The following is a 27,453-nucleotide window of genomic DNA, read 5'->3' on the forward strand; positions in this document are numbered from 1 at the left end:
TTCCAAGCTTTCATGAGAAGAATGGTAGATAACACAGAGTAGCTAGCTGTTGCGTGTCCCGGTGCAGTAAAAGACTGAAGCAATTCTGTCCTTCCAAGGAAGGGTATGCCAGAGCCCAGAGAAGCCGTCAATAGAAATTCAATAATACTTCACACAACACTATTGACCTCTTTTCCCAGCACATTATGGCATCAAGAAATTATGCTGCATAATACATACGTTTGTTCATATACATGAAAAGGAAGGTCAGAGTGTTCTTCCCTCAGAAACCTTATTTATGCAGTACAAAAGTTTCACAGGCAGTTCACAAAAATTTCATTTGGAAGTCTCTTTTGAATTCCAAATACCATCATCATATATATATATATATGCCATATAAATTTTACGGGGAGTATGCGATATTCATTTTGGAGCTCCTTCAAATTGGCTTCGTAGTAATTCGTATTTCTTAAGTTCCGCCATGGAAAGAGAGGGAGAGAGCTCATACAGGACCTGCAGAAATCAGGACACAGCCAGGAGACATTTTTATCACGTCAATAGTATATCGTTACCCTTGAGACTCTGTTACTGTTGGGTTAGTTGAACACTAACATAAATTACATAATGCTGATTTATTATAAAATTCATGGGCCAACATTGGTTAGACTGAACTTTCATAGGCCAACAGTAACGACTGATACGTAAACTTAAAGATTTTAACAAAACCGATTCCCAGATATGGATTTGGTGTCTTAAGGCCGTCCTAACAAGGCAAGTCTTCTTATAATTCAACCTTAAAACACGGGGCTTTAAGTACTTCATCATCATCATCCGAGCCTTTATCCAAAAAATTTGAGATCAGCTACATGAGTTTATGAGAAAAATCAATGAGAATTTACTACATGTATTCATTTCCGCCATTCATTTCTATCTAAGATCATACTTTCATCAATGCTATTGAATCTATATCATTTCTTACTACTTCAAACCATTTTCACTTCGCTTCCTACTCTCTCCTATATAAATTCTATCGATTCTCCTCACCACCGCATCGCTATCTTGATGTCGATAGTCATACCATCTTAAACGGTTTTCTAGCAACTTATCTTCAATTGGTGCTACTCATACCTTAAATCTAATAATCTCACTTTTAATCATCTTTCCCCATGTGTCCGCACATCCAACAAAACATTCGCACTTCTACTATATGCATTTTTAGGATATGTTGTCTCTTTATAGCCAACATTCAGAACCATACATCATCATAGGTCATATAACTAACCTATAGAATATTCCCTTCAACCTTAAAAGAATCATTCAGTCGCATAAAAATCTCGTATGCACTCATCCACTTCATCGACCCATTTTTAATCTACTAGCTAATAACTACATTTTCCCTAATGTCTCCGTCATCATGGAAAATCAAACCAAGATATTTAAAAACCTTATTTTTTGTTACTTCTCTCCCATCTAATTCAATAATTTGTTTGTTCCCTTGTATGCTCTTACTAAACTTACATCTCATATATTATGTTTTAGTCCCACTTAATTTCAATCTTTTAGGCTCCACATCTCGAGTTTTGAGTTAACTCCCAATATTGTCTCATTTACTTAAAATATATCATCAGCAAACAACATGCACCAAAATAGCTCACCTTGGATATATCGTGTGAGTTCATCTATCACTATAACAATTAGGAACGAGCTTTAATGCCGACTCCTAGTGCAAACCTATTGGGATGAAAAACTCTCACGTAACTCCTCCATTAGTCCTAACATTAGCTACGGCTCCTATACATATCCTAGACCATAGTAATATAATTAATCGGAACCCTCTCTTCTCTAAAATCCACCACATTACTTCTCTAGGCACCCTATCATAGGTCTATAAATATTAAATGAAGGTCCGTCTATATATTTCCACAAGTTTCCTTAATAAAAATATCTCCTCTCCATGATGGATTGTCCTGGCGTGGGTCATAAAATGCTTTAACTTTCAAATATCTCTTATATAATGAGCCACTTAGTCATACCTTTACAAAATCGCCGTATTCAACAACAACAGAGTCAATTTGATCATCCATGCAAGGAGAATCTGAGCCTGAACTAGAAACCTGCATGAGGTAGAGGATTTTTCAGAATCTCTGTCAGATGCCAAAACAAACAAACTGATCCCAAGGGTTTATTTTAGACAGAGTCTGATAAAAAAACTGAGATCGAGTTTAGTAAGCCTTGCACACAATGTGGGAGTATGGCTCAAGTATGATTTTAGCCTTGTGTATTGGGTTGTTTTTCTCATATAATAAAAAAAAAAAAAAAGAGTCAAACTCAGGGGACATGGCTCCTGCTACCACTATGGGGTCTGGACTCCGGACTGGTGAGTACAGATATACTCAGCTTTACTCTAATAGACATATAATTTATAATGTCTATATGCTGTTTTTGCTTAATATCAACAACTGGATTTGACAAGTTATTAAACATTTATGCAAATTCATTTTGCTATAAGCATAGGTTCAAGCTTTCAATCAAGCCAAAATTCAAACTCAAAACTCTAGCTTGGTGTCAATTACTTTTTCAAAAGCCAAGATTGAGCCCGACTCTTAAAGATTGAACAAGCTCCCTTGAGAGCCACCTAAGTACTTTCTAAGCCTTAACCTAACAAAGCCCAACTTGGCTCAGCATGTTTAGACCCTTAGGCAAAAGAATGGTTTTAGTTAGGTCCAAGGACTCGACATACCTTACGCTTTGCAGCTTGAAACCAAGCATCAGCACATAATGCATACATGTCAGCACCAGTGAAGTTTGGGGAGCATTTCTTTGCTATTGAATAAAGAGATACATCGTCATGCAATTTAAACTTTCTGGTAAGTGCTTTAAGGACCCTGTAAAGGAAAGGAATTGGTGATGCTCAAGAACTCAAGAATGCCACCTCACATCATATCTAAATACGGAATTGGACTATTAGACGAAATTTTGAAGAAAACTAACCTCTCTCTATAAGATGGATCAGAGTTTACACCAACATAAAGGAGTTTATCAAATCGACCAGGCCGTAGAAGTGCTGGATCAATAAGATCAGGTCTGTTGCTTGCTCCTATTATGAAAAGGTCCTAAAAAACATAAAACAGATCCCACCTTTGGATTATACGCAAAAGAAGACGGGAAAACTAGCACAAAAGATGCATGAACATATCACATAGTAGAAGTTAACCTGTGTAGAATCATTTAGTCCATCAATCTCCGCAAGCATCTATAATAGAGGGGTAACCATGTTATGTGGCAATTGGTGAATCAAGCAAACCAATCAGGAAAAACAGTCCAGATATATCTCTACCTGAGAAACTACTCTATCCATAACACCCCCAGAATCTCCAGATGCACCACGAGCAGGAGCAAGAGAATCAAGTTCATCAAAGAAGATAACACATGGCCGTGCCGATCTTGCCTGGAAGCGAGCATTGCCATTACAAAAGTTTTGAGTTAAAGCTGAATTTGCTTGTAACTCAAAGTAGGTCATGCAAATTACAGAGAACTAGATTTGCATCCTGTAAGGAATAATGGTCTTAACAGGATGAATATTTTTTACCTTCTGGAAAATGTCTCTGACATTTTTTTCTGATTCTCCTATGTACATGTTGATAAGTTCAGGCCCTTTTACGCTAAGAAAATTTAATGAACATTCTGTAGCAACAGCTTTTGCCAATAATGTCTGAGAAACAACAATAAGAATGTAAAGGAAGGACGATGCAGGATTTTGGTTAGTAAAAATAAAAGATAGCTAGTTAAAGAAACCTTTTTCCGAACAATGTGATGAAGCAGAACTTACTTTTCCTGTCCCGGGAGGACCATATAGGAGAACACCGGAGCGTTTACGAAGCCCAGATGAAAATAAATCCTTATGCAGGAGTGGCAACTGCAAAGACAACACATAATAGTTCATACAGATACAATCAGGATCGAAAGATGATATGCAGCATCATGCACAATAAGAAAGAATAAAATACTAGAAAGAAGCATGAAATGGAAGTAATACAAGGTGCTGACAGTAGCGAATACTGTTCATTTCTCAAGCAACAAAATCCTTATTCATTGAGCTAAAAAAACCTTTTCAAATTAAAGTGTCAGAGTTGATTATCTTCTTAAGGTTAGCGCCAAAAGCTAAAACCCAGTATCACAGGGTCGTTCTTGTTCATGTCTTCAAGTTTATTAAACCAATTTCATAAGAGAACCTACCTGAACAGTATCAAGAATTGATTTCTTCACATCCTCGAGCCCACCAACATCTTCCCATTTTACATTAGGTACCTATGAAAAAGAACCACAATTTATAATGCTTTCTATATGGGAAAGAAAGATTGGGAACAAAAATTTAAAGTGTAACCCAAAATTTAAATTTTGCCAACATATACAATCACTAAAACCTCATTCCGCAGTGTGCAATGGGATCTTAAGTTTGAATGATGGTTAAACATCAGATCGCGGAATCAAATTTAATCAAACAGCATTTACCTTTGGAGTTCCCAGTGCCGATGCATTCCTCTTCTTGGATCGCTCCAATGCCTTGACGATGAATTCTTTCCCACTAACATGCGATGCAGCTTTACCTGACTTAGTATCCTGCACCATTTTGGCACTAGAAGATCTTTCCAAGTCTTCTGATTCACTTTGCAAAATTTCAGCATCATCCATCGGAATTAAGTGAGCACCAGCATCAGCAACTTTCCCGCTATCCTGAGACGCAGCTCTACCTGACTTATTGTCCTGCCCCATTATGACACTAGAAGATCCATCCAAGTCCTCTGGTTGGATTTTCGCAATTTGATAATCATCCCTCAGAATTAGGTGAGCACCAGCATCAGCAATTAATGCATGCAAATCTCGAGGCATGAAACCTGATGTCTGTCCGACCATGTCCTTTATAATTTCCTCTGACACAGTCTGCAAGAAGCAACTACCAAACCCATTAAAGTCAACAGCCATGATCAGCATATCATCCTATATTCCTATTGAATATTACTTTGCAATAATGAAGGGTTGAAAAGTTTTGAACCTTAATTGCCTCATGAATAATAAAAAAGAAAAATAAACGCCTTTCCCGATATAGTCCAGAATGCTTCCAAACTGAAGGGATTAAAAGTGACCATATAAACAGTTTCTTTTTTGAAAGGATCAGATAAGCAGTTTCTAGCAATTGAATAGATGTGAAACAAAGGCTCACACAATCATTTACAGATGGATGATTACAAGAAAATATTACTTCAGCACATCATGAATGCAGGGTCCAGACATATACAGCACATGATAAAAAGGCAATCAAGAAATAAAGTTGGATGCCTGTGATGGACAGATGTATACATTTGATTGATAACATGCATTTAGCCAAAATTCACAGGACAATGAGAAGGATCACCTACATTAGAGAGGAGCTTGGTAACACTTTGAAGTGACTGAGACAGCATTTCGACCCTCTGTTCTTCAGTCAAAGGACCCATACTTATTTCATGGCTGAAGCAACGCCTAATAGCAGGAGGTAGACCCTCAGAACTCTCAGCAGCTGCAACAAATAGCACGTGGTGCCTGCTTATGTCTTCAGCAACCTCGCCTTGCTACATCAGCAAATCAAAAAAATAAACTCATCAGACAGAAAACCATTGCATTCAACTTATGCTTTTGAAAATAAGGTAAACAACTTTGGTTTCTCCTCGTTTGATTAGAATTCATGTACTCCTAGTTATAGACAAACTGAACCAAAAGTCCATATAGATGCTCTTCAGGACTTGTACATTGATCAAGAAACAAGGACTTGGATAAAGCAGAAAGTCACAGATGACATCCAGGAAAAGGAAATTCTGTAAGATAACGCAGAGAAGCTCCTTCCTCAAAATTTCAGAAAGGCATGTAACTGTTGGATCCAAATTTTGATAGAAACAAGAAGATGGGAAAAAATAGAATCAACTTACTAAGTTTCCGTTCAATCTCTCTTTGGAATTACTGTCTTCATCTTCAGCAACTGGCTCAGTGAATTTCCTAATAACTGATGCAACTTCAGAGGTGAGGCCAACTTGATCATTTGTCAAGCCCTCTTGTGAAGCCAAACTTTTGAAGACATCGAAATGACGAAGAAGTAGTATTGCTGGTGAGTATCTGCCACAAGATCATACATGAGGAGCATGAAGTAGCAGTAACCCAATGGACAACCAAATAGAGCACAATGCCACCTCCACATCACATAATCTAACTATAAATTCAGGAAAACCACAATTCAAAAAAGACAATTAGTATAGCTTATACTTTACAAAACAACTAGCATATCTCATACCAAACTTCACCTTTGAGCTGTGTTGAATGCTTGTGCTAGTGCTACAGATGTTTTCCTTTCAGAGGATACAGTTAGATTATGGCAGCTAAATTCCACTACATGCAGGCCCAATCGACGAGCAACATATTTAACAACTGTTCTCTTTCCACATCCTGCAAAAAGTGTCTACGCATTAGTACACCAATCAGAGTTCCCAGTAGTACAAATTTTCAACCATAGATATCAATGTGACTCTACAGTGCAAAGAAAAAGTTGGAAAAAGTACCAGCTAAACCGTATAACAGAACAGCCACCCTGAACTTTGAAGAAAGTGCTGATGGGCATAGAGGAGGTGTAAGTATGGAGGCCAAGATCTTCACTGTGTCACCTTGCAAGGGTATAACACCCTTGTGTCCATTAATTAGGAGATCTGGGGGAACAGAAGAAGGAACACTACCTCCCAGCACAAGGGCAGTTTGAGAGCGATTAATTCGTAGAACCGCCTCATCTGATGGCTGTATAGCCACAACCTGAGAACGTGCATCAGCTTCAGACAAGAGCCTCACATATTACAACATTTTGTGATTAAATGGTGGGACCGAGATACACGGAGGCATTTTGAGGAAAACTTACCTTGAAGTAGATGATATTATCACTTCTATTTTGGGACCTTTGGCTGCAAGAAATGCAAATTATTGAATTGCAAGTCCAATTTATCTGAATGCTAAAAACATCACCACTTGCTAGGTATCTATCAACTTTAAAGTACTCATTGAGGGCCAAATCAATCATATTTTGACGATCTTCAGCCTCAATGGACGAACTTCCCTTCAAAGATTCAATAGTACCACATTCAGGTATCTTCACAAAAGAAGCTCTCAGGTGTGAGGCATATCTAGGCAGTTGAGTAAAAGGTACCACTTCCAAATTAATAACAGAATCATCACTGCCTTCCCCACATCCTACACCATCTCCTTTGGCCTCAAAAAGAGATGCTAAAGTCTCGTTCCCTTGGCGAACAAGAGATTTCAAGCATGATGTATGCAAATCAAGGTTAAAAGCCAAGAGAGGAGACAAATAGGCAACTTCCTTATCCAGCAATGGATGCTCTTCTTGAGGAAACCTAAATGAAGGAAAAATAAGCATTGTCCGGGGAGAACTTGAAAAGGGTAGTTTACTGCCAGATGCACAAGCAGTGGGAGGATCTAATGCCACAACTTGGGCAACTCTCTGCAAGTTTGCCTCAACATTCTTGATGAGCACCTTGCATTAACAAAAAGAAAAAAGAAATAAAAACAGTTTTGAACTAAATTACAAACATAATCCGAATAAAGCATTGCAAACTACTCTATATATATATATATATCATACTCGATTAATTCCAAAGGAAATGTCAGCTACATACTCAAAAAGTTGACTAAAGTCTATCACGTCAGTTCTTTATATTGCTTGCTATCCCATTGACATTATTACCAAAAAAATTCTAAACCAATTTCAATGAACCGGAAAACAGTATATGAGTACTCTTCCAGTAAAGGCAGTCATCATCCTTGGGGCTTGAAATCAATCAATTTAGATAAAATGTACAGGCGAATAAATATTTACACACCAGTGATCCAGAAGTTACTGAGAGTCTCTTAAGAACAGACGTTGAAAGCCCGACCAAAGCAGAGTCGTCAAGAGCAGCTTGTTTGGGGTCTAAATTGTCTTTAGAAAAACGAAGGATACCTGCCGGCAACTGCAACTTCAGGGAGGAGATTTCGACGGTGAGCTTATTCTCAGCTACCTTGTCCGTTCCAGTGAGTCGCGACGAACTCAACACCGAATCGATTAAAACTTTGGTGGAGGCGAGCACCAGAGGTTTCCTTCTCTCCACCATTTCTTCTATCAGTAAACAACAGTCAAAACCCTAACTAACCTCATAGTACATACATGCATACATCGAAACATAAATTGAGAAGACAGGGAACGTTAAGCACGCAAATCAACGAAATGGTTGTCAATTGTCAGTTCGTCTGGTTTTCGTGACGCGATGGATGAACCGTTTCAGCGTAAGCGGATCCCCCGTTTTGGTTTTGGGCTGGCTACTGGGCTTCCTTTAATGGGCTACGATTGGACCGCTGCTGCCAATTTACAAAGGGCCGGTGAACCTTGGAGGCTCAATTTATGAATATTTCTTTTTTCGTTTTTGGCTTTTAGCTTTTTTTTTATTGGTTTGTAGACAATTGAGATTACTACTGATTCCCTATTTTTGCCATTTACCATATTTGTTGGAAATCCAAATCCAAATCCAAATCCAAATCCAAACACATAATATTATCTTCTATGCAGCTAATGCATCCCACTTATTGATGGTCGATCCGCGATCCCTAGATTACCGAGTAACCTCACAATTCCTACGGGGTGGAGATGATGGGATCGGTCCATGAATTTTCCTTCTTTTACTGCATTTTCACTCAAAGAGTTGAATGGAGATAGTGCATCAAGTTATTCGTAAAGGGTCAACTTGATCATCTTCCCCAAAGATCCCAGATGAGGAAACCTTAGGAGAGCCACCAACTACGTACGATCCATACCAAATCTAATCAATTGCCCCTCATACCTCATCTACGTTCTTAACAGTGCATCTTTGTCTCAGTAGAGTCTTTCCATTACATATTTCGTTCCTCTTCCCCATTACTTCTAACCGGTTAAGGTACAAAATGCTCTTAACCCGTCTACATACATCTTTTCTGTCCAACGCAAGAGTTTGTGCAACGATGTTGTTTACCTTAAGATAATGCACGGCTGGCCTACAATAATCCACATCTTGTTGTAAGCATGATGCCAATATCAGTGAGATCACACTCATATGAGAGAAGTAAGCATAATTGCAACACGCAACAGTTTATGGCTACCCCAAGAACACAAAAGGGCAGCTGTGGAAATCTTTGAGCAAGTTAGAAAACTCACTGATGGAAAGTTCAGTAGATTGCAACATCTAGGACATGTCAAATGAAAATATGATATATATATACACTTTTTGGAGTATAGGAAAACAGTGAAATAGAGAAGTTTTCTACAGAAACTGACATGCTTCACATTAAAACAGTTTTAGTTACGATGTTCCTTCCATTCCATCGCCCAATTCTGAGCGTCTTACTCTCTCAGTACTCAGTAGATATCAAGCAGTTTTAGTAGTACATATTGGCGTGATATTCTGAGCAAGCACAGCTTCTGCAGAAGATGATGGTTTCTGAGAGAGGAGAGTTTCGAGAGACTTGGGATCTACCACAGGAGGGCTACAGGTGAAGTTTTGGCAGACGAGAGCAACCACGCTGTCTGGAGAATAATTATTTTTCGCCATGAAAGCAATGTTGCTATTAGTTTCTTCCCAAAATTCCATCTCTTCAGTGTCATTAGGATCTATGTGAATTACCTGCCATAAATCGTAAGCAACGTGATGAATGCATCACACAACTAAAGACGAGTAAGCAAGAAGTCCCGCTGGCTTCATACTGAAGCGTTATTACTTACAGTTCTGTTGGGATCATATGTTGAATGAGCAGCAGCAAGCATGTTTTCGAACTCCACAGAAGGCTTATGGCCAACCGAGACGACTTGCTTCCGGTGAGGAACAGATAGCAGATCAGCAGCACAACACATTAGAGGTACAGCCATAGCCATGTCTTTCAATCTCGTCCCAAAAACTGCCTGCATTATCATGATCCGGAATGTATCAAGTATTGTTACGACAATGAGCAGTCATGATAAAATTTTGTGCATCAAATGAAGCAAAAGTACCAGAAGATGTCCAGCTTTCTGTTCTGTAATGATCAGATTTACTGCCAGCCACCATTGAAGCCAATAGAACAAGATTAATGGCAGAAACGGAGTTTCCTGAGGGCTCTGCCCCCATTATGATCTTCCTTTACGCGGAGAAGAACTGAAGGTTCTTCCCCGGGAGTATTAAAATAACCTCCTCCCTCTTTATCAAGAAATATTTCATCCTGGAAATATTTAAATGTAGATTGACGGAACAAAGGTGAAAACAAAATGGAAGAAAGGGAGAGTTGGGCACTTCTTACCTGGGTATTCTGCAGCTCAATGGCCCAAACCAGCCAAAAAATTCTACCACCAAACTCATAAAGATCCAATAATCCAGAAATAAGAAAAGCGTAATCATCCAAGAATCCAGGTGCTTTAGATGGACCATTCCTAAAGCTGTGCTGTAGCCTGCACAAACGCTCATGATAAAGTTTCCTTCTGATAAAAGATGCTGCCTTCTCTGCAACTCCCATGTATTCCTTAGGCTGGAATTTGTAGAATAAAATGCACAAAAAGTATCAATAATAATACCAGAAAAGTTGGTAAGATAATAATTTTGCTGATTCCACAAGCCAAAATTGTGAAATCTTACATCACAGCCAGTAACAGGAAAGTAGAATTTTGTGCCTTCAACTTCACCCTTGAGGATTTTGGAAGCCCTTGCAAATGATGAAATCACCAGTCCATTCCATGAAACAATTACCTAGCAAACAGTTGGTTTGTTAATACCCAAGAGAGGAAACTTAACAGTAGTAATGCAGGCACCCTATAAATTAGCTCGATAATTAACGGAGAACACCTTTATCATCCAAGTGCGTCCTTGGTCGACGTAACCTTACGTCGAAAAGCTTTTGTCTGCATTCACCCAGTATCTCAAGATATTTTTCAATCGGCATGCCTAGTTTTGATGCCAGAGCAGGAGAGTCATTTCTTTCAATGAGCACATTTTTCCCCCTAAATTCGTTGTGAGGATCGCTCATTTTAGAAAGGTCACAGTTCCCTGTAGGCTTTATGTAATAGTGCTCCTTAAAAATATTTGCATGCTCGCCAAGGATGTCATCAATCTGAATGACCAAGTGGAAATGAGAATTGATGTACGTATCTGTTTGCCACACAGAATTTGAAGTAAAAAACAAGCATAACTATCTGTCTGCAGAAGATTCCACGAGGGTAGTCAAGATATATGCGATAGAACTCCATATGAGCAGTTCTCAAATCAGCTTGGTTTCCCACTCTCTCTCCAAGGCAGAAAAAGAAAAACCAAGTTGAAGCCAAATAATATAAGGACGGACAATGTTAGAGACCCTCAAAATTTAACCCCCAAAACTCCCCCAACTCTATGTGGCATTAAAATAACCATTGATTAAAAATACACATGTAGGATCCACTTCACATCCAACACTCCACATTAAATGGAGAACTTTTGGGGATATCTTTTTGGGGGTCTTAAGCATTATCCTATAAGGAATTAGGGCCTCTTGTAGTGGGGGAAAGAGAGCAGCAAGTTGAGTAAAGTTATAAATATTATTAATGCAGAATAACATGACGAAAAACACCGGTCCTTCTAAGCGTAGGGGGACATGTTTTTTGAAAGTTTTGTTTCCAACTCCTGACAGATTTGTCTGGAAAACAGGTTATTCTCGAGCACTAGAGATACGAACACACACAAGACACAGATTCCCAACTTATCAAAAAAGAAAGGACAGAATACCACAGGTCTGCAACAGAGAAGAGTGACGAACATTTTAACTATTGATCTTTTATCATTTCATTCAAGCCAAGAAACAAAAACGTAAACAAATCAAAGATTAAAAATGTCCCAAGGATAGTAAGAAGGTGGATATACCTCTTTGCTAGTCCATACATAGAAAGCACCTTCCTTTTTTCTCTTAGCCCCTGGAGACTCAGCGCTATCAACATCTTCTGCTGAAAAGATTTCACCTTCAGGACCAATCATGTCTCTTCTCAAGTAATCAAGAATATCCCGTGCTACAAAGGAATATGAGACATCTTTGGTGATGGAAAAGGCATCCAAGAAAACATCAGCCAACTGCCCTTGATCAGCCATCTTGGTGATGGCACTTTGACTACTTGATAAGACTTAATTTTAGGAGAATGAATATGGCAATATTATTCTTCTCTCAATCGGAGGTATATATAATATGTACATATCTCTTAAAACAAGAAAAAGATTATTTTACTTCCCTCAATTACATATATCAAGGATGACTTTACTTCCCTCAATTACATATATCAAGGAAAGTAAATCTTGGGTAAATCTTTGACTCAAAGAATAAACAATATTCTAAAGAATACTCTACAAATATTCACTCGATTCAACACTCCCCCTCAAGGTGGTGCATAGACATCGTACATGCCCAGCTTGACAAGTGAATCGGCAAACACTGAATTTGACACTGCCTTGGTTAACACATCAGCCAACTGATCTTCAGTCTTCATATACGGAACTTCAACTATTTTTCCTTCTAGCTTTTCATACACGAAATTCCTATCAATTTCCACATGTTTAGTCCGATCATGTTGCACTGGGTTCTCAGCAATTTTAATTGCTGACTGATTATCACAATACAATTTCATTGGTCTTTTAATGGACAAACTAAGCTCCCCCATAAGCCGTTTGAGCCATAACAACTCACAAATACCTTTCACCATTGCTCTGTATTCGGCTTCTGCACTAGACAATGAGACAACTTTTTGCCTTTTACTTCTCCAAGTAACCAGATTTCCTCCAACAAAAGTTAAATACCCGGTGGTTGATCTTCTTCGGTCTCCTTTACCTGCCCAATCTGAGTCGGTATAGCCCCATACGTCTGCATGCCCATTCTTAGAAAAGAGTAAGCCTTTTCCCGGTGCAGATTTTAAATATCTCAGAATTCTAATAACTGCATCCATATGTTGTTTACCAGGATTGTGCATAAATCTACTCACAACACTGACCGCATATGCAATATCTGGCCTCGTATGAGACAAATAGATTAAACGCCCAACTAACCTTTGATATCGTAATTTGTCTATTGAAGTTTGATTCCAAGACTCTTCCAATCCATGATTTTGTTCCATAGGAGATCCAATTGGCTGACATCCAAGCATACCAGTTTCTGTTAATAAGTCAAGCACATACTTTCGTTGGGACAAAAATATGTCTTGCTTAGAACGAACAACTTCAATGCCCAAAAAATATTTTAATCCTCCCAAATCCTTCATATCAAATTCAGTTGACAAATAGTCTCTCAGTTTACGCATTTCTTCAGAATCATTGCCTGTCACTACCATGTCGTCAACATAAATAATGAGAGCTGTTAATTTATCACCAACTCTTTTCAAAAATAAAGTGTGATCTGCATTACTTTGCTTATAGTCGAATCTTCTCATAGCAAGTCGGAATCGACCAAACCAAGCTCGAGGAGATTGTTTCAACCCATATAAGGCTTTCTTCAGTTTACACACGACACTTTGATCACCTGGAGCTTCATATCCTGGGGGCAGAGACATATAAACTTCTTCTTGTAGGTCACCATGTAAAAAAGCATTTTTTACATCATATTGTTGTAGAGGCCAATCAAAATTTGCAGCTGGGGATATTAGGACTCGAACCGTATTAATTTTTGCAACAGGAGCAAACGTTTCCTGATAATCAACCCCATACGTCTGGGTGAATCCTTTAGCCACGAGCCTAGCTTTATACCTATCAACCGAACCGTCAGACTTGCACTTGACGGTGTACACCCACCTACAACCAACAGTTTTTTTTCCTTTCGGCAACTCCACCAATTCCCAAGTTTGATTTTTCTCAAGTGCTGTCATCTCCTCAGTCATTGCAGTTGCCCATTTTGGATCCAACAACGCCTCTTGTACTTTAGTAGGAATATCTATGGCAGTCATATTACTGACAAAGCTTCGGCATTCCTTTGACAGTCGATGAGTGGATGCATACTGAGCAATAGGATATTTCACTTTTCGCACAGCCTCTGGTGAAAATCTATCTGGTGGTACACCACGAGTACTTCTTGGTGGGAGTACATATCTGTCAGTTTCAATCGAGACACAAGTATTATCACAAATATTGTTAGTATTAACATCAGACTCAATGCTTACCTCAGGAGGATCTGTACGAGGAGTATCGGGAGTGGGTACTAGCGAAGATGAGAGAGAGGGAGCTTCGGCAGCATCACTAATTTTGGTGGACTGAGGAATTTCAGAATTAGGAACTTCAACACACAGTGGATCGGGAAACAACTCCATCCAATTCGGAGCTTCAGCAACAGTATCACCACTCGGGCCCGGAAGCGTGGAATTGGGTGAAGAGAAAAACATTTCATGTTCAGAAAAGGTGACATCCATAGTAACATAGAACTTACTTGTAGGAGGATGAAAACACCGGTAACCCTTTTGTGAAGGATGATAACCGACAAATACACACTTGAGGGCACAAGGATCAAGTTTCGTGCGGAGATGTTTCTGTAAATGTACAAACACAACACAACCAAACACCCGGGGAGGAAGTGTGAGGTGCGATGGCAGTGTTACATAGGATGCCAATTTATCAAGTGGTGTCTGAAATTGTAGAACACGAGTCGGTACCCTATTCAAAAGATATACAGCTGTTGTAACAGCTTCTTCCCAAAAATGTGGTGCCATGTGGGCTCCAATAAGGGCAGCACGTGTGATCTCCAAAATTTGTCTGTTTCGACGCTCAGCAACACCATTCTGTTGTGGTGTATAAGGACAAGTGGTTTCATGCAAAATTCCATGAGTCTGAAAATAAGCTTGTAACTCCTGATTTACAAATTCACCACCATTATCAGATCGAAGGACTTGTAAATTAGCAGAGAATTGTGTTTTGATCATGGTATGAAACGTGCGGAAGCAAGCAGCCACATCACTCTTATGACGCATAAGGTAAAGCCAAGTCATACGAGTGCAATCATCAATAAATAATATAAACCATCTAAAGCCAGTAGAAGTAGTAACAGGGGCAGGTCCCCAAACATCCGAATGAACCAACGCAAAAGGCACAACCCTTTTATTAGAACTATCAGAATAAGTAGCACGATGACTCTTGGCCAAAACACATGTATCACACTGAAAATTGGAAGGTTCACATGTAGAAAATAAAGTAGGAAATAAATATTTCAAGTAACCAAAGGAGACATGACCCAAACGATGATGCCATAACCGAATCTGATCTTCTGATGCCCGAGATGACCCTTTTGCTGATAGAGATCGTCCCATACAGACATCTTCGACATAATATAATCCCTCTCTCTTAGTACCACGCCCAATTATCTCCCCGCTGCAGAGATCCTGAAGGAAACAAAAAGTAGGATATATTAATACTAAACAATTTAGTTGTGTAGTAACTTGTGGCACAGATAAAAGATTATTGGAAAGAGCAGGAATCAATAAAGTGTGCTCCAAGGATAATGAAGCAGTTAAGTTAACCCTTCCAGCACCCGTAACCGGATATGAGACACCATTGGCATTGATGACAATAGAGCAATTTGGTAAACAAGTATCATGTAATAAGGACGCATCAAAGGTCATATGATTAGTCGCACCAGAGTCAAGAATCCAACCGGGATCTTTTTCAGAATTTGTTGCAAGAAGGGCTAGACCAACACTACCTGACTGTTGGAGAAGAGTAGGATCTACCACAGAGTGAGTGATATCAACTAGGGTAGTGGAAGCCATGGTATCCATTGAAGAAGGAGTCGGTGCCACTGGGACTGTAGATGAGGATGAAATAGTTATGGGAGACAGTGAGGTGCATAGCGCAACTTTACCGCCTTTTCGAGCCTGTAATCGCTCTTTGTGAGCCTGCCACCACTCAGGATATCCATGCTTTTTGAAGCAAGTATCTACAGTATGTTTGGTGCTGCCGCAATGAGTACATTTACCGCTAGTAGGTACTGAAAGTGACAAAGAACTTGTTGGAGTTCCATATTTTCGAACTGCCATAGCCATCTGAGGAACTTCTGAAGACATCATTGTATTCCGACGAAGTTCTTCACGTCTCACAGTTGAGAAAGCATTATCAGGTCCAGGTAGAGGATTAGTACGAAGAATATCTCCTCGAACAGAATCATATATATCATCAAGCCCAGCCAAAAAAGAATAGACTCGATCTTCATCAATTTCAGCCATTCGAGTCTTAATCACATCTGGCTGAGTAAAGGTAATTGGACGACGATGATCAAGCTCCTGCCAAATAACCTTAAGATCGGAATAGTATGCAGCCACAGGTCGCCCTGTCTGCTTAGTTGCCATAGCTTTTCGAGACAGATCATACAAAATAGATTTATCAGCACCCTCAAAATATGTTTGAGACACAGCATCCCAAACATCATTCGCAGTGGGTAAACGAATAAAAAGATTCATTATATCGGCTTCCATAGAGCCAATAAGCCAGCCTTTTATAGTAGCATCCTCCATCATCCACTTGTTATATGTAGAGTCACTAACAGTAGGTTTCAAGGTCGTACCTTTGAGATATTCCATCTTTCCTCGTCCAGCAACGAACATAGTAACCACCTGAGACCAAAGAGTGAAATTTGAACCATTCAGTTTGATCCCATAAGGAATAGAGGTTGGTTCTTGAGTTGGCGTCATGTTAGGTGTAAAATACACATAGTTTTATGGGCTTAAAAGTATTATTTTTATATGTTGATTAGTGCAAAATACTGCCCATATTGGTATTTTTATGAACAGGTACTGCTGGAGAATAAATTCATTACTGGATAGAATTTGTAACCTGTTCGCAACCTGTGCGGCCGCAGATCGCGGGAATCAGACTTGTGTGATTGAGTTGCTGACGTGGCAAGAATAGATGGGCCAGTTTAGGGCTTGCTAAAGACTATATAAAGAGTGTTAAGCTGAGACAAAGGGAAGACTTTACTTTGCGCAGCCGAAGACCAAATATTGAAGAGAGGGTGTCGGCAGGAAGGAGGAGAAGCAACATCAAAGCTGGGCATATCAATTCTTCAGCAAATCTCTACTCTTCCATTGATTTGAACATTGTTGATGAGTATCTTTATGATTTTTATTATGATTATGTGTAGCTAAACTCTTTTCTAGCTAGGGTTTGGTAATTCTTCTACCATAAACCTTGTGCACAGATTTGATTGACAATCAGACTAAGTTTAATTCTTTGTTCTCTGGATTGATTGCTTATTTCCTATTTTTATGCATGCCTGATCAACATCATAATTTTAGGAATTGTTAGTTAAACATATTCGGCTGACCATGACCCGGTGTTTGACGAAGTAACGAGAACTTGCGTAAGATCCAAGTTTTGGGAACATAGGACATAATTGATTGGGTAATAGATCATTATCCTAGATTGTGCAACTGTCGATTTCCTAGTGCTTATGCTTGTCTTAGGAAACTCTTAGGATAGACCAACCAAGACTCCTTTGATAAGAAAAGATCTTGCAACTGGACCAAAGTCAGGATCGTTGTTTAGGGAAATCTAATTGACTGCAGCTGGACCAAGGCCTTTCAATTGACATTGTTAAACTTTTAAATTGTGTGATTGCATATTAATCTGTGTGCATAGGTGGAGGTAGTTGGCAAGCCAATCCCAAGCTAGTTTTTCATCAATTGATATTTAGTTAAATTTTTATTGCTAGTTAATATTAGAAGCTCTGATATTTATTTACACTATTGTTAGCAGTTATAGTTGGTAATTAATACAGTCCTCGTGGATTCGACCCCATTCACTATTATACTGTCAGTAGGCACGTACACTTGCGATTGGGATAAACCCGTCGGTATTGAGTTGCAAGTATTTCTTGCAATAAAAAATATCGAACACGTCACCACAGGTGAAACTATAAGAGCACCGGATTCAGCCATAAGTTGTTTGTAATTTCTGGATGAGATTCTGGTTCAATGGTGCAATCGGCACCTGTTATGGAAGAAGCAATCGGCTTCTGTCGGATAGTCAGACCTGGTTGGAGCAGTCGGCCCCTAGTAGCTACGGTGATGGTGAGGTTGTATGTTAAGAGAACCTACTCCGATACCAACTTAATTTTAGGAGAATGAATATGGCAATATTATTCTTCTCTCAATCGGAGGTATATATAATATGTACATATCTCTTAAAACAAGAAAAAGATTATTTTACTTCCTTCAATTACATATATCAAGGATGACTTTACTTCCCTCAATTACATATATCAAGGAAAGTAAATCTTGGGTAAATCTTTGACTCAAAGAATAAACAATATTCTAAAGAATACTGTACAAATATTCACTCGATTCAACAAGAAGATAGGCACGTCTCTCCTTCGAGCTTCAGCGAAGGCTTCTTCTCCCCATGGATACCAATCAACCTTCAAACCATAGACCACAAAATCAGAAGAAATTCAACAGAGCAACTCAGACAGAGTAAAATACCAAGAGTATTATCGGTCTCATTTTTTTAAAACTCACATTCTTTTCTATAAAATTAGACAACCCAAAATTCCAAATTCTCCCTAATCTCTACACACAGTGAAGCAGGATTCAGGAATTCATCTTTGGGTCTCATCGGATTATGGGCGTGTTGAAGAAGATACGGACTGTGCTCAGCCGCAAGGCGATTGGTTAAATTGTGAGAATGCGACGCCATTTTATCCTCCCGTTCAGCCATCGCAAGAACCCTGTGAGCACGAAAAGGTCGAGAAGAAATGATCGAGAAAGGCCAAGAAGAGCGTTTGAAGTTGAATTGGAAATTCTTCGACACTGGAGACGATTGTAATATATAGTGATGATTCTGGTGTAGATAATAATGAGAAAGCAGCAGTCTTTTGAGCATAGAAATAGGAACAGGGCGGGATTGGTTTGGTAGTGAATGGAAGAAAGAAGCTTTGAGAGGAATTGCCATATCTGAGGAGGCATTCGATGATGATGAGTCATATTGCTGACATGTGGACTTTTGTGAGATATAGATAATCCATCAGCATCGTCTCTCGCTGATGGGCCAGTTGCTCCCTACCCAATTGGGATACTGCCGAGTACTCCGGCTCCCGTTTCCTCTTCTTCTAATCTATGACCTCAACGGCTGAACTTATTTTCAAGGGGCAAAAAGGACTCGTATTTGAGCAGTATTTCTTCATCTGGAAACACCACTAGTTGCTCGGTTGGTTTGATGTTCTATGAGTGAGACTGGGTCTGTTTCACTTTTTGATTTGCAACTTCCAGGTCAGAGTTATGTTCCTTTATGCGAGTAGTAGAACTGTAGAAGCACAAGACCAGGCAAAAGAATGAACTTTCCCCCTCGTTTTCAAGTAATAATACCCACAAAGCGAGTACATTGCATTATTGGTTCATTTGTAAAAACTAAAAATACAATAGTTTTTTCAATACGTCACATGGATGTCATATAGGATTTTTTTGATCACATTTTAATTTGAATGATGAAATATGTACTTTTTTATAGTTGAAGGTTGAAATTTAGAGTAAAAATAATTTAAGGACGAAAATGAAATCACGTGTATAATTGAGAATAAAAAATTATATTTAGTCATTATTTTTTCTTATCCAAAATCAAAGTGTCAAAGGGTGTATCTGATTAACTCGGGGAAAAAAAACGTAAATTTAATGAATTTTCATGAAAATATAAATGTATCTACTTTATTTAATATAGTATAAATTATTAAATTTATCTACTAGAGTGTATAAGATACGTACATGTCGTGGATATGTAAGTATGTATGTAATTTTCCCTCATCTCCATGACCCACCCCAAAAAAATTTCCTAGACCCTAAAATTCCCATCTCCATGATTGCCTTTCGATTTGTGCAATTCTGCATCTTCGATTTAGTATCCAGAAGTTGTTAGTGAACGAGTAGAAAACCTTTCATTTGGGGTTCGGAAAGCACTAGTGCACATTTGCAATGCAAGTTTTGTCGGAAATTTTCAACGGTGAGTTCGTTCTTATAGAAACCAATGGTCAAAGCAAACCTAACTCAGACAATGACAAGTCCAAGCTCTCATGACACGTATCTCTATCTACTTAGTCTATCTCTGATGTACAACCATTGCTCTATAATTATTACAATGTTACCGTTAGTTCAACGGTCAAAGCAAACCTTTCTCTATAATTGTTACAATGTTACCGTTAGTTCAACGGTCATATAGCTTGTGTATATATATATAAATGTCTCTGTAAAGTTTCAGCGAATGAAATACAAAAAGACAAAATACAAACAATCTCAACAAGTCTTTTATGGTATCGAAGCAGGTTCGAGAACTACTCCAAACAACTGAATCATCTTCTACCTCCATGGCTACAGTCACATCTGGGCTTAATGGGGATGGTGCATCTACAGCTCAGGTAGCTACAGAGAAACCAGTCATCGCCATTAATGCGAGCTCACAACTAGCGGTGAAGCTCAAGACTACTAACTTCACAGCCTGGCGATTGCAGCTTGTAAGTGTTCTGAGAGGATACAAGCTCTTGGGATATGTGGATGGAAGTCTTACCTGTCCACCCGACACTGAAGATGAACAAAAGGAACACTGGAAATGCCAAGACAGCATGTTGGTGAATGCAATAGTTGCTTCACTACATGAAACTACTCTTCCACTATTGGGGGATGTTACGTCCAGTCATCAAGCATGGACAAAACTTCATAGTCTTTTTGCTAACAAGTCAAGATCTAGAATCATTCAACTCAAACAAAATCTGGTCAATATGCACAGAGGTAGCAAGAAGATTGAAGAATACTTAAGTGATGTAAAACATATAGCTGATGAGCTTGCCTTAACTGGAAATCCAATCGAGGAGGAAGATCTCGTCATTTTCATACTCAATGGCCTAGGAGCTGAATACAAAGGAACAGTTGAATCTGTAAATGGGAGAGAAAATCCCATTTCCTATGAGGCCCTCAGATCGTTGCTCCTAAGTCAAGAAGCTTATCAGCAGCGACTTGAACAACAGCAATCACAACTGCTAGCCACTGCTAACCTTGCTCAAAACCAAACTCCTCAACAGTATAGGAACTATGGAAACAATCAAAGAGGGCCCAACTCCAGGTCTCAAGGTCACTATAGATACAATAATGGAGGAAATCGTCCACCTTCTTCCTCATATCAGAACAACCATTACTCAACCAATGGACCATCTGGATACTCCAACTATGCTGGCAACCGTCCAAGGCCAAGGATTTTCTGTCAAATCTGTGAAAAACCAGGACACTCAGCTCGTACATGCAGGAAGCTCAAGGCTTATGCATCCGAAAATCCACCCCAAGCCAACTATGCTTCCAGTCACCACGGATCCAACAACACCAATGTTCAACCTTGGCTTGTTGACTCAGGAGCCAGTCATCATATGACCTCAGATCTTGGCAATCTCTCCCTCAACTCTGAATATGGAGGCACAGATGAAGTCAAGATAGGAGATGGCTCAGGTTTGCAAATCACACATCATGGCACTTGTCACTTACACACACCCACTAAGACATTCACTCTTGAAAATACATTATGTGTTCCTCATATTCAACGTAATCTGCTCTCTGTTCATCAGTTTACTAAAACTAACAATGTGTTAATTGAATTTCATCCTAACTGTTTTGTCATTAAGGATTTGAAGTCGGGAAATGTTCTGGCTCGGGGTCCATGCGTTGAAGGCACCTATCAGTTTGGTTCAGTGCAGCACAAGTCAGCCATGGTGGCTCACAAGTCCAGTCTTGATACTTGGCATCAACGATTGGGCCATCCCAACTCAGTACTACTATCTTATTTGTTAAAATCTGCAAACTTATGCCCTCTTGTTTCTACTTCTACTCCTGTTTTATGCAACTCTTGTGACATTAATAAAGTTCACAAATTTCCATTTGGCATGTCTTCAGTTCATACCACTCGTCCACTACAAGTTATATATTCAGATGTATGGGGGCCTAGTTCTCCAGCATCCATATTAGGACACAAATATTATGTGATATTTATAGACCACTTTACACGTTACACCTGGTTCTATCCTTTGTTCCATAAGTCTGATGTTCTGAATATATTTTTACAGTTCCAAAGACTAGTTGAAAGACAATTTGATGCAAAGATCAAAACATTATATACAGACAATGGAGGAGAATATGTCAAACTTCAAACAACTTTGAACCAGCTAGGCATCTCCTGGAAACAATCACCACCCTATACTCCGCAACATGTAGGCCTGGCAGAGAGGAAGCACCGACATATTATGGAGACTGGGAAGACCTTACTTGCACATGCCCACCTTCCTCCCCAATTTTGGTCTTTTGCCTTTGAGACAGCTGTGTATCTCTTAAACCGTCTTCCTTTAACTACTACCAAACCATACTCTCCTTTTCAGTTACTTTTTCAAACTCCACCTAACTATTTAAAACTTAAGCCTTTTGGTTGCCTATGCTATCCTTGGTTAAAACCCTATACCAATAGTAAACTTGATCCCAAATCCTCCCCTTGCATCTTTCTCGGATACACAACCTCCCAAAGCTCCTTTAAATGTTATGACCCTAGTACTGGCAAACTTTATCTTTCTAGACATGTGCTTTTTAGAGAACATCTTTTTCCTGGATTGTCTTATCCTACTTTTGAGCAGCCCATCCCTACAGCCACCAATTCTGACCCAGTGCAAGGTCCTTTACCTACTCCTCCCAATGTCTCTTTTTCTACTCCTAACGTCTTTATTTCACCTACCCTTGACTTACCTACAGCCACCAATTCTGACCCAGTGCAAGGCCCTTTACCTATTCCTCCCAATGTCTCCTTTTCTACTCCTAACGTCTCTATTTCACCTACCCTTGACTTACCTGTTGCGTCTCACCCATCTCATTCCACCAATCCTTCACCTCAACATGACATGTGTCCAGCTCTCATGTCTCCCAATTCCAACATATCAGATTCCTCACAACTCCCTTCACTTACACCCTCTCTTTCCTCGAACACTCCTCCTCGCACACACAAAATGGTCACAAGGTCTATGAACAATATTTACAAGCCTAAAACCCTTAATCACACTACTTTACATCCGCTGCTTGCTTCCCCTGCACCTCACACAGTTTATGAAGCCCTTAAGTCTCCTCATTGGCATCAAGCCATGGTCGAAGAACTCAATGCTCTTCACCATCACTCCACCTGGACACTCGTACCACCCTCTCCATCTCACAAACCCATTGGTTCTAAATGGATCTTTCGAATCAAACGCAATCCCGACGGCACTATCCACCGCTACAAAGCCCGTCTTGTCGCTCAAGGTTATCTTCAAAAGCCTGGCTTAGACTACCAACAAACATTTAGTCCGGTAGTAAAACCTACCACCATTAGGCTTGTTCTCTCCTTGGCTGTCATGCATCACTGGCCGCTGAAGCAACTCGACGTTAACAATGCTTTTCTACATGGTTCTCTCACTGAAACAGTTCTCATGAAACAGCCCCCTGGCTTCATTGATCAACAACATCCTAAACACTTGTGTCTGCTTCACAAATCTATATATGGGCTCAAGCAAGCCCCTCGGGCATGGTTTACCGCCCTTCGCGCTGCTCTTCTTCACCTTGGGTTTATTAACTCTAGAGCTGACACTTCTTTGTTTATTTACAAATCCCCTACTGTAATTGCTTATGTTCTTGTATATGTTGATGATCTTATATTAACTGGCTCTGATCTCTCCTTTATACACAGGATCACCGCTGCCTTGGGGTCCAAGTTTTCACTTAAAGACTTAGGTGATCTCTCATATTTCCTTGGTATAGAGGCTATCCGCACCAAAGACACCTTATTTCTCTGTCAACATAAGTATATTCGGGAACTTCTAGAACGTGCGACTATGGCTGCCTCTAAACCTGTTGATACTCCTCTTCCATCCTCGTTCAATCTGTCTCAGCACAGTGGCTCTAAGCTCTCTGACGTCACTCTCTACCGTCAACTTGTGGGCAGTCTCCAGTATCTGTCTCTTACACGTCCAGACCTCAGTTTCGCTGTCAATCGTTTAGCTCAGTATCTTCAGCATCCCACAACAAGCCATTGGCACACTCTCAAACGTCTACTTCGCTATCTCAAAGGAACCATTCATCACGGCATTCTTCTTCGTGCCAATACTTCCCACAGTCTACGTGGCTAATCCGACTCTGATTGGGCTGGGAACCCCGACGATCGATCATCTGTCACTTCATACATTATCTTTCTAGGTTGCAATCCCATTTCTTGGAGATCTCGAAAACAAAAAGCCATAGCCCGGTCTTCCACTGAGGCTGAATATCGCTCACTTACCGCCACTGCTTCTGAGGTTGTATGGATCACTCATCTTCTGCGTGAATTGCATATCTCTCTTATTCACAGACCGCTGCTGCTTTGTGATAATTTGGGTGCAACTCATTTAAGTCACAATCCTGTTCTTCACTCCAAAATGAAGCATATCGCCATTGATATACACTTTATTAGAGACCTTGTTCAAAAAGGTATCCTTGCAGTTCGTCACCTCTCCACTGTGCATCAACTTGCTGATATTCTCACCAAATCATTACCTCGTCAACGCTTTCTTGATTTACGTGCCAAGATCAATCTCCACGATGGGACCCTGATCTTGCGGGGGCGTATAGAAACCAATGGTCAAAGCAAACCTAACTCAGACAATGACAAGTCCAAGCTCTCATGACACGTATCTCTATCTACTTAGTCTATCTCTGATGTACAACCATTGCTCTATAATTATTACAATGTTACCATTAGTTCAACGGTCAAAGCAAACCTTTCTCTATAATTGTTACAATATTACCATTAGTTCAACGGTCATATAGCTTGTGTATATATATATAAATGTCTCTGTAAAGTTTCAGCGAATGAAATACAAAAAGACAAAATACAAACAATCTCAACAAGTCTTTTAGTTCTGAGCTAGCTCTAATCATCTTCTTCTGCTCTGCTTGATCCATTTCTCTCGCAATGTTAAGTTATCAATGGACCAAAAGACTGCAAATTCCCTTACGAAACTTGAATACTCATTTCGGATGTTTGATATCCGTGGAATCTCTTATTATCACCAAATCGTTTTCGTCAAGTAATAAGGAGAATACAATAGCAGGCCAGGAAGAGAAACAACTGCCATTTACTTTGTCTTACCTCATAAACTCATGTGGGTTTTCCTTAGAGAGTGCGAAATCCTTGTCCAAGCATGTCAAATTTGAAAACCCTAAGCGACCAGATTCTGTTAATGAAGTTCTCAGAGACCACGGATTCACCAATGCCCAAATCTCCAAACTCATCAAGATAAGACCAAAGCTTCTTTTGGCCGACAAGGAGAAGACCCTTTTACCCAAATTTGAGTTTCTTCAGTCTGTGGGGATTTCAGGAGCTGCTCTTGCAGACATGGTATGTTCAAGCCGGACCATCTTGCGCCATAGCCTAAAGAATCGAATCGTCCCTTATTATAATTTCTTAAAGAACTTGCTCAAAGATGATAAGAAGGCTGCACTTATGCTAAAGCGTGCAGCTTGCGTCAGAGATTTTCATAATACTGCTGCTTCCTGTATCTCACTCTTACAACGTCATGGAGTACCACATTTGTCTATATTACGACTCCTTAGACATGATGTTGCTGTGCTGTTCTTCAAGGCTGAGAAGTTTGATGAATTTGTCAAGATGCTTAGTGGAATGGGCTTTGACCCTTTGGATAAGAATTTTATCCTTGCACTTAGGGTAGTTTCTGGATTGAGTGGTGAATCATGGGAACGCAAAATGAAAGCCTTCAAGGAGTGGGGTTTGTCCAAAGATGAGATCTTGTTAGCTTTTAGACGGTTTCCCCCTTTTATGGCTTTGTCTGAGGAGAATATCTCAAGAAAAATAGAATTTCTTGTGACCAAAATGGGTTGGGATCCAGCAGCTGTTGTCAAAGTACCATGTGTTCTAGTTCATAGTATGGAGAAAAGGATCATCCCCAGGTGTTCAGTAATTCAGGCTTTGCTTTTCAAAGGGTTAATCAAGGAAAAACCCCCATTATCAAGTTTTTTAATTCCCATTGACAAGCTCTTTCTGGAGAGGTTTGTGAATAGATACCAAGAGCAGGAGCCCCAACTGTTGGATATATTTAAAGAGAAAATGAAAGTCTCTGATTTGGGAATTGGATTTGAAGGATTATATGAATTGACACCATTGTAGCATGAGGAATATCAATTTCATCACATCATCCCTGCTCTTCTATGTGTAGTTCTGTTTGTGCATTTTGACTATCTACTCTGTTCAGACATCTAGCTTTCAAACTAGTTAATGTCGTAATTTTGGAGACATAGATGAAGCTAATAAGGACCGAGTTGCTGGTGATGGCATGGCTTCACTTTCGCCTGTTACTTGCTTTAAGCTTTCTGGAAATATAATTGCAACTTATCCGGTTGCAATTACATATCTTACCAGTTACAAGTTATCGATCATGCTCATAGGTGCTGCTTCTTTGAATTTTTTGTTTGGTTGCAGGTTGACAAAGCCCTTCTCATGCAACAAGCACTTTGGAGGGAGCTCTTGTAAATGCTTCAATAGCTTCCTTCTTTGAGAGAACCTACTTATTCATTTACTGTTAGCTTCAAGTCCAAAATTTTCCTTGAATCAAATATTAGAAAAATGGGTAAAGTACACTCATCAGTGAAAATCGTTTGTATAAATTCATTCAATCTTTGAAAAATATAAGTTACTTAATTTACAAATAATGAGGGATTAAAGTATTTGGATTCATTTCTCTCTCTCTTTCTCTATTTTTCTTTTTGGTTTTACTGATGAGAAATCAATAGACAAAGGGTGCGGATTATCAGATGTGGCTACTGATCATTTTTGGTCTATTTGCTTACAATTTGGAGTGGTACAAGAGAAGATAACATCTCTGTTGTTACTTGCTGGTGAAGGAATTGCTTCAGTTCCTCATTTTACTTCTTTGAACCTTTCTGGAAATATAACTGCAACTTGTCTGGCTGCATTATGTTACATATTTACTGGTAATCAAGCATGCCCATGGGTGCTTCCTTGAAAATTTTCCTTTGGTTGCAGGTTGACAAATCCATTTTCATGTCAACAAGCACATTGGAGGGGCTTTTGAAAATGCTTCAACAACTTCCCAGTCTGGAGATACCCTTTTTGTACGCCTTGTTCATTTACTGTTTGCTTTAAGCTCAGATTTTTCTTTCAAGCGAAGAGGGGGGAAAATCCGAGTAAAATGCTGTGTAAGAACTTTATTCATTGAATCTGTGGAGAGGTATAAATTATTCAGTTAATAAGTTATTAAAGTATCTGGATTCCTTTCTATCCTCCCCTTTTTGTGTTTGTTTTCTTGTATATTGCTGGAATAAACTAGTTATGTGCGATTATGTGAATATATCTATATCAACATTCAACAGTCAAT

General features: G+C 39.4%; 3 protein-coding genes and 1 pseudogene across 4 annotated transcripts; 1 reads left to right on the top strand and 3 right to left on the bottom strand.

The window, feature by feature from the left end:
- Nucleotides 1-148: 148 nt before the first annotated feature.
- Nucleotides 149-8,330, bottom strand: LOC120004234 (peroxisome biogenesis protein 6). Its single transcript, XM_038853508.1, has 16 exons — nt 7,890-8,330; nt 6,914-7,543; nt 6,567-6,810; nt 6,312-6,453; nt 5,943-6,126; nt 5,397-5,588; nt 4,492-4,920; nt 4,216-4,287; nt 3,809-3,895; nt 3,569-3,691; nt 3,317-3,427; nt 3,194-3,232; nt 2,971-3,092; nt 2,720-2,864; nt 2,013-2,093; nt 149-492 (listed from the first exon to the last, which is right to left on the bottom strand). Exons 1-16 carry the CDS (start codon nt 8,157-8,159, stop codon nt 403-405), a joined length of 2,961 nt encoding a protein of 986 aa, XP_038709436.1. The 5' UTR covers nt 8,160-8,330; the 3' UTR covers nt 149-402.
- Nucleotides 8,331-9,305: 975 nt separating this feature from the next.
- LOC120004541 lies at nt 9,306-11,140 on the bottom strand (annotated as a pseudogene).
- Nucleotides 11,141-18,215: 7,075 nt separating this feature from the next.
- Nucleotides 18,216-19,353, bottom strand: LOC120004540. The gene has a single exon (XM_038853904.1). The coding sequence runs from the start codon at nt 18,972-18,974 to the stop codon at nt 18,558-18,560; it is 417 nt and encodes a 138-aa protein (XP_038709832.1). The 5' UTR covers nt 18,975-19,353; the 3' UTR covers nt 18,216-18,557.
- A 458-nt stretch (nt 19,354-19,811) lies between these two features.
- On the top strand, nt 19,812-27,389 carry LOC120004179 (transcription termination factor MTERF15, mitochondrial-like). Of its 2 annotated transcripts, XR_005469464.1 has the most exons (3): nt 19,812-20,024; nt 24,959-26,685; nt 27,102-27,389. XR_005469464.1 is itself a non-coding variant. In XM_038853451.1 (2 exons), exon 2 carries the CDS (start codon nt 25,014-25,016, stop codon nt 26,223-26,225), a length of 1,212 nt encoding a protein of 403 aa, XP_038709379.1. In that variant the 5' UTR covers nt 19,812-20,024; nt 24,959-25,013; the 3' UTR covers nt 26,226-26,800. The 2 variants fall into 2 exon arrangements, 1 of the variants encoding a protein (XP_038709379.1); XM_038853451.1 differs by lacking the exon at nt 27,102-27,389 and having other exon boundaries at nt 24,959-26,800.
- Nucleotides 27,390-27,453: the final 64 nt, after the last annotated feature.

The sequence above is a fragment of the Tripterygium wilfordii genome, chromosome 8, assembly GCF_013401445.1.
Source record: "Tripterygium wilfordii isolate XIE 37 chromosome 8, ASM1340144v1, whole genome shotgun sequence".
Lineage (NCBI taxonomy): Eukaryota > Viridiplantae > Streptophyta > Magnoliopsida > Celastrales > Celastraceae > Tripterygium > Tripterygium wilfordii.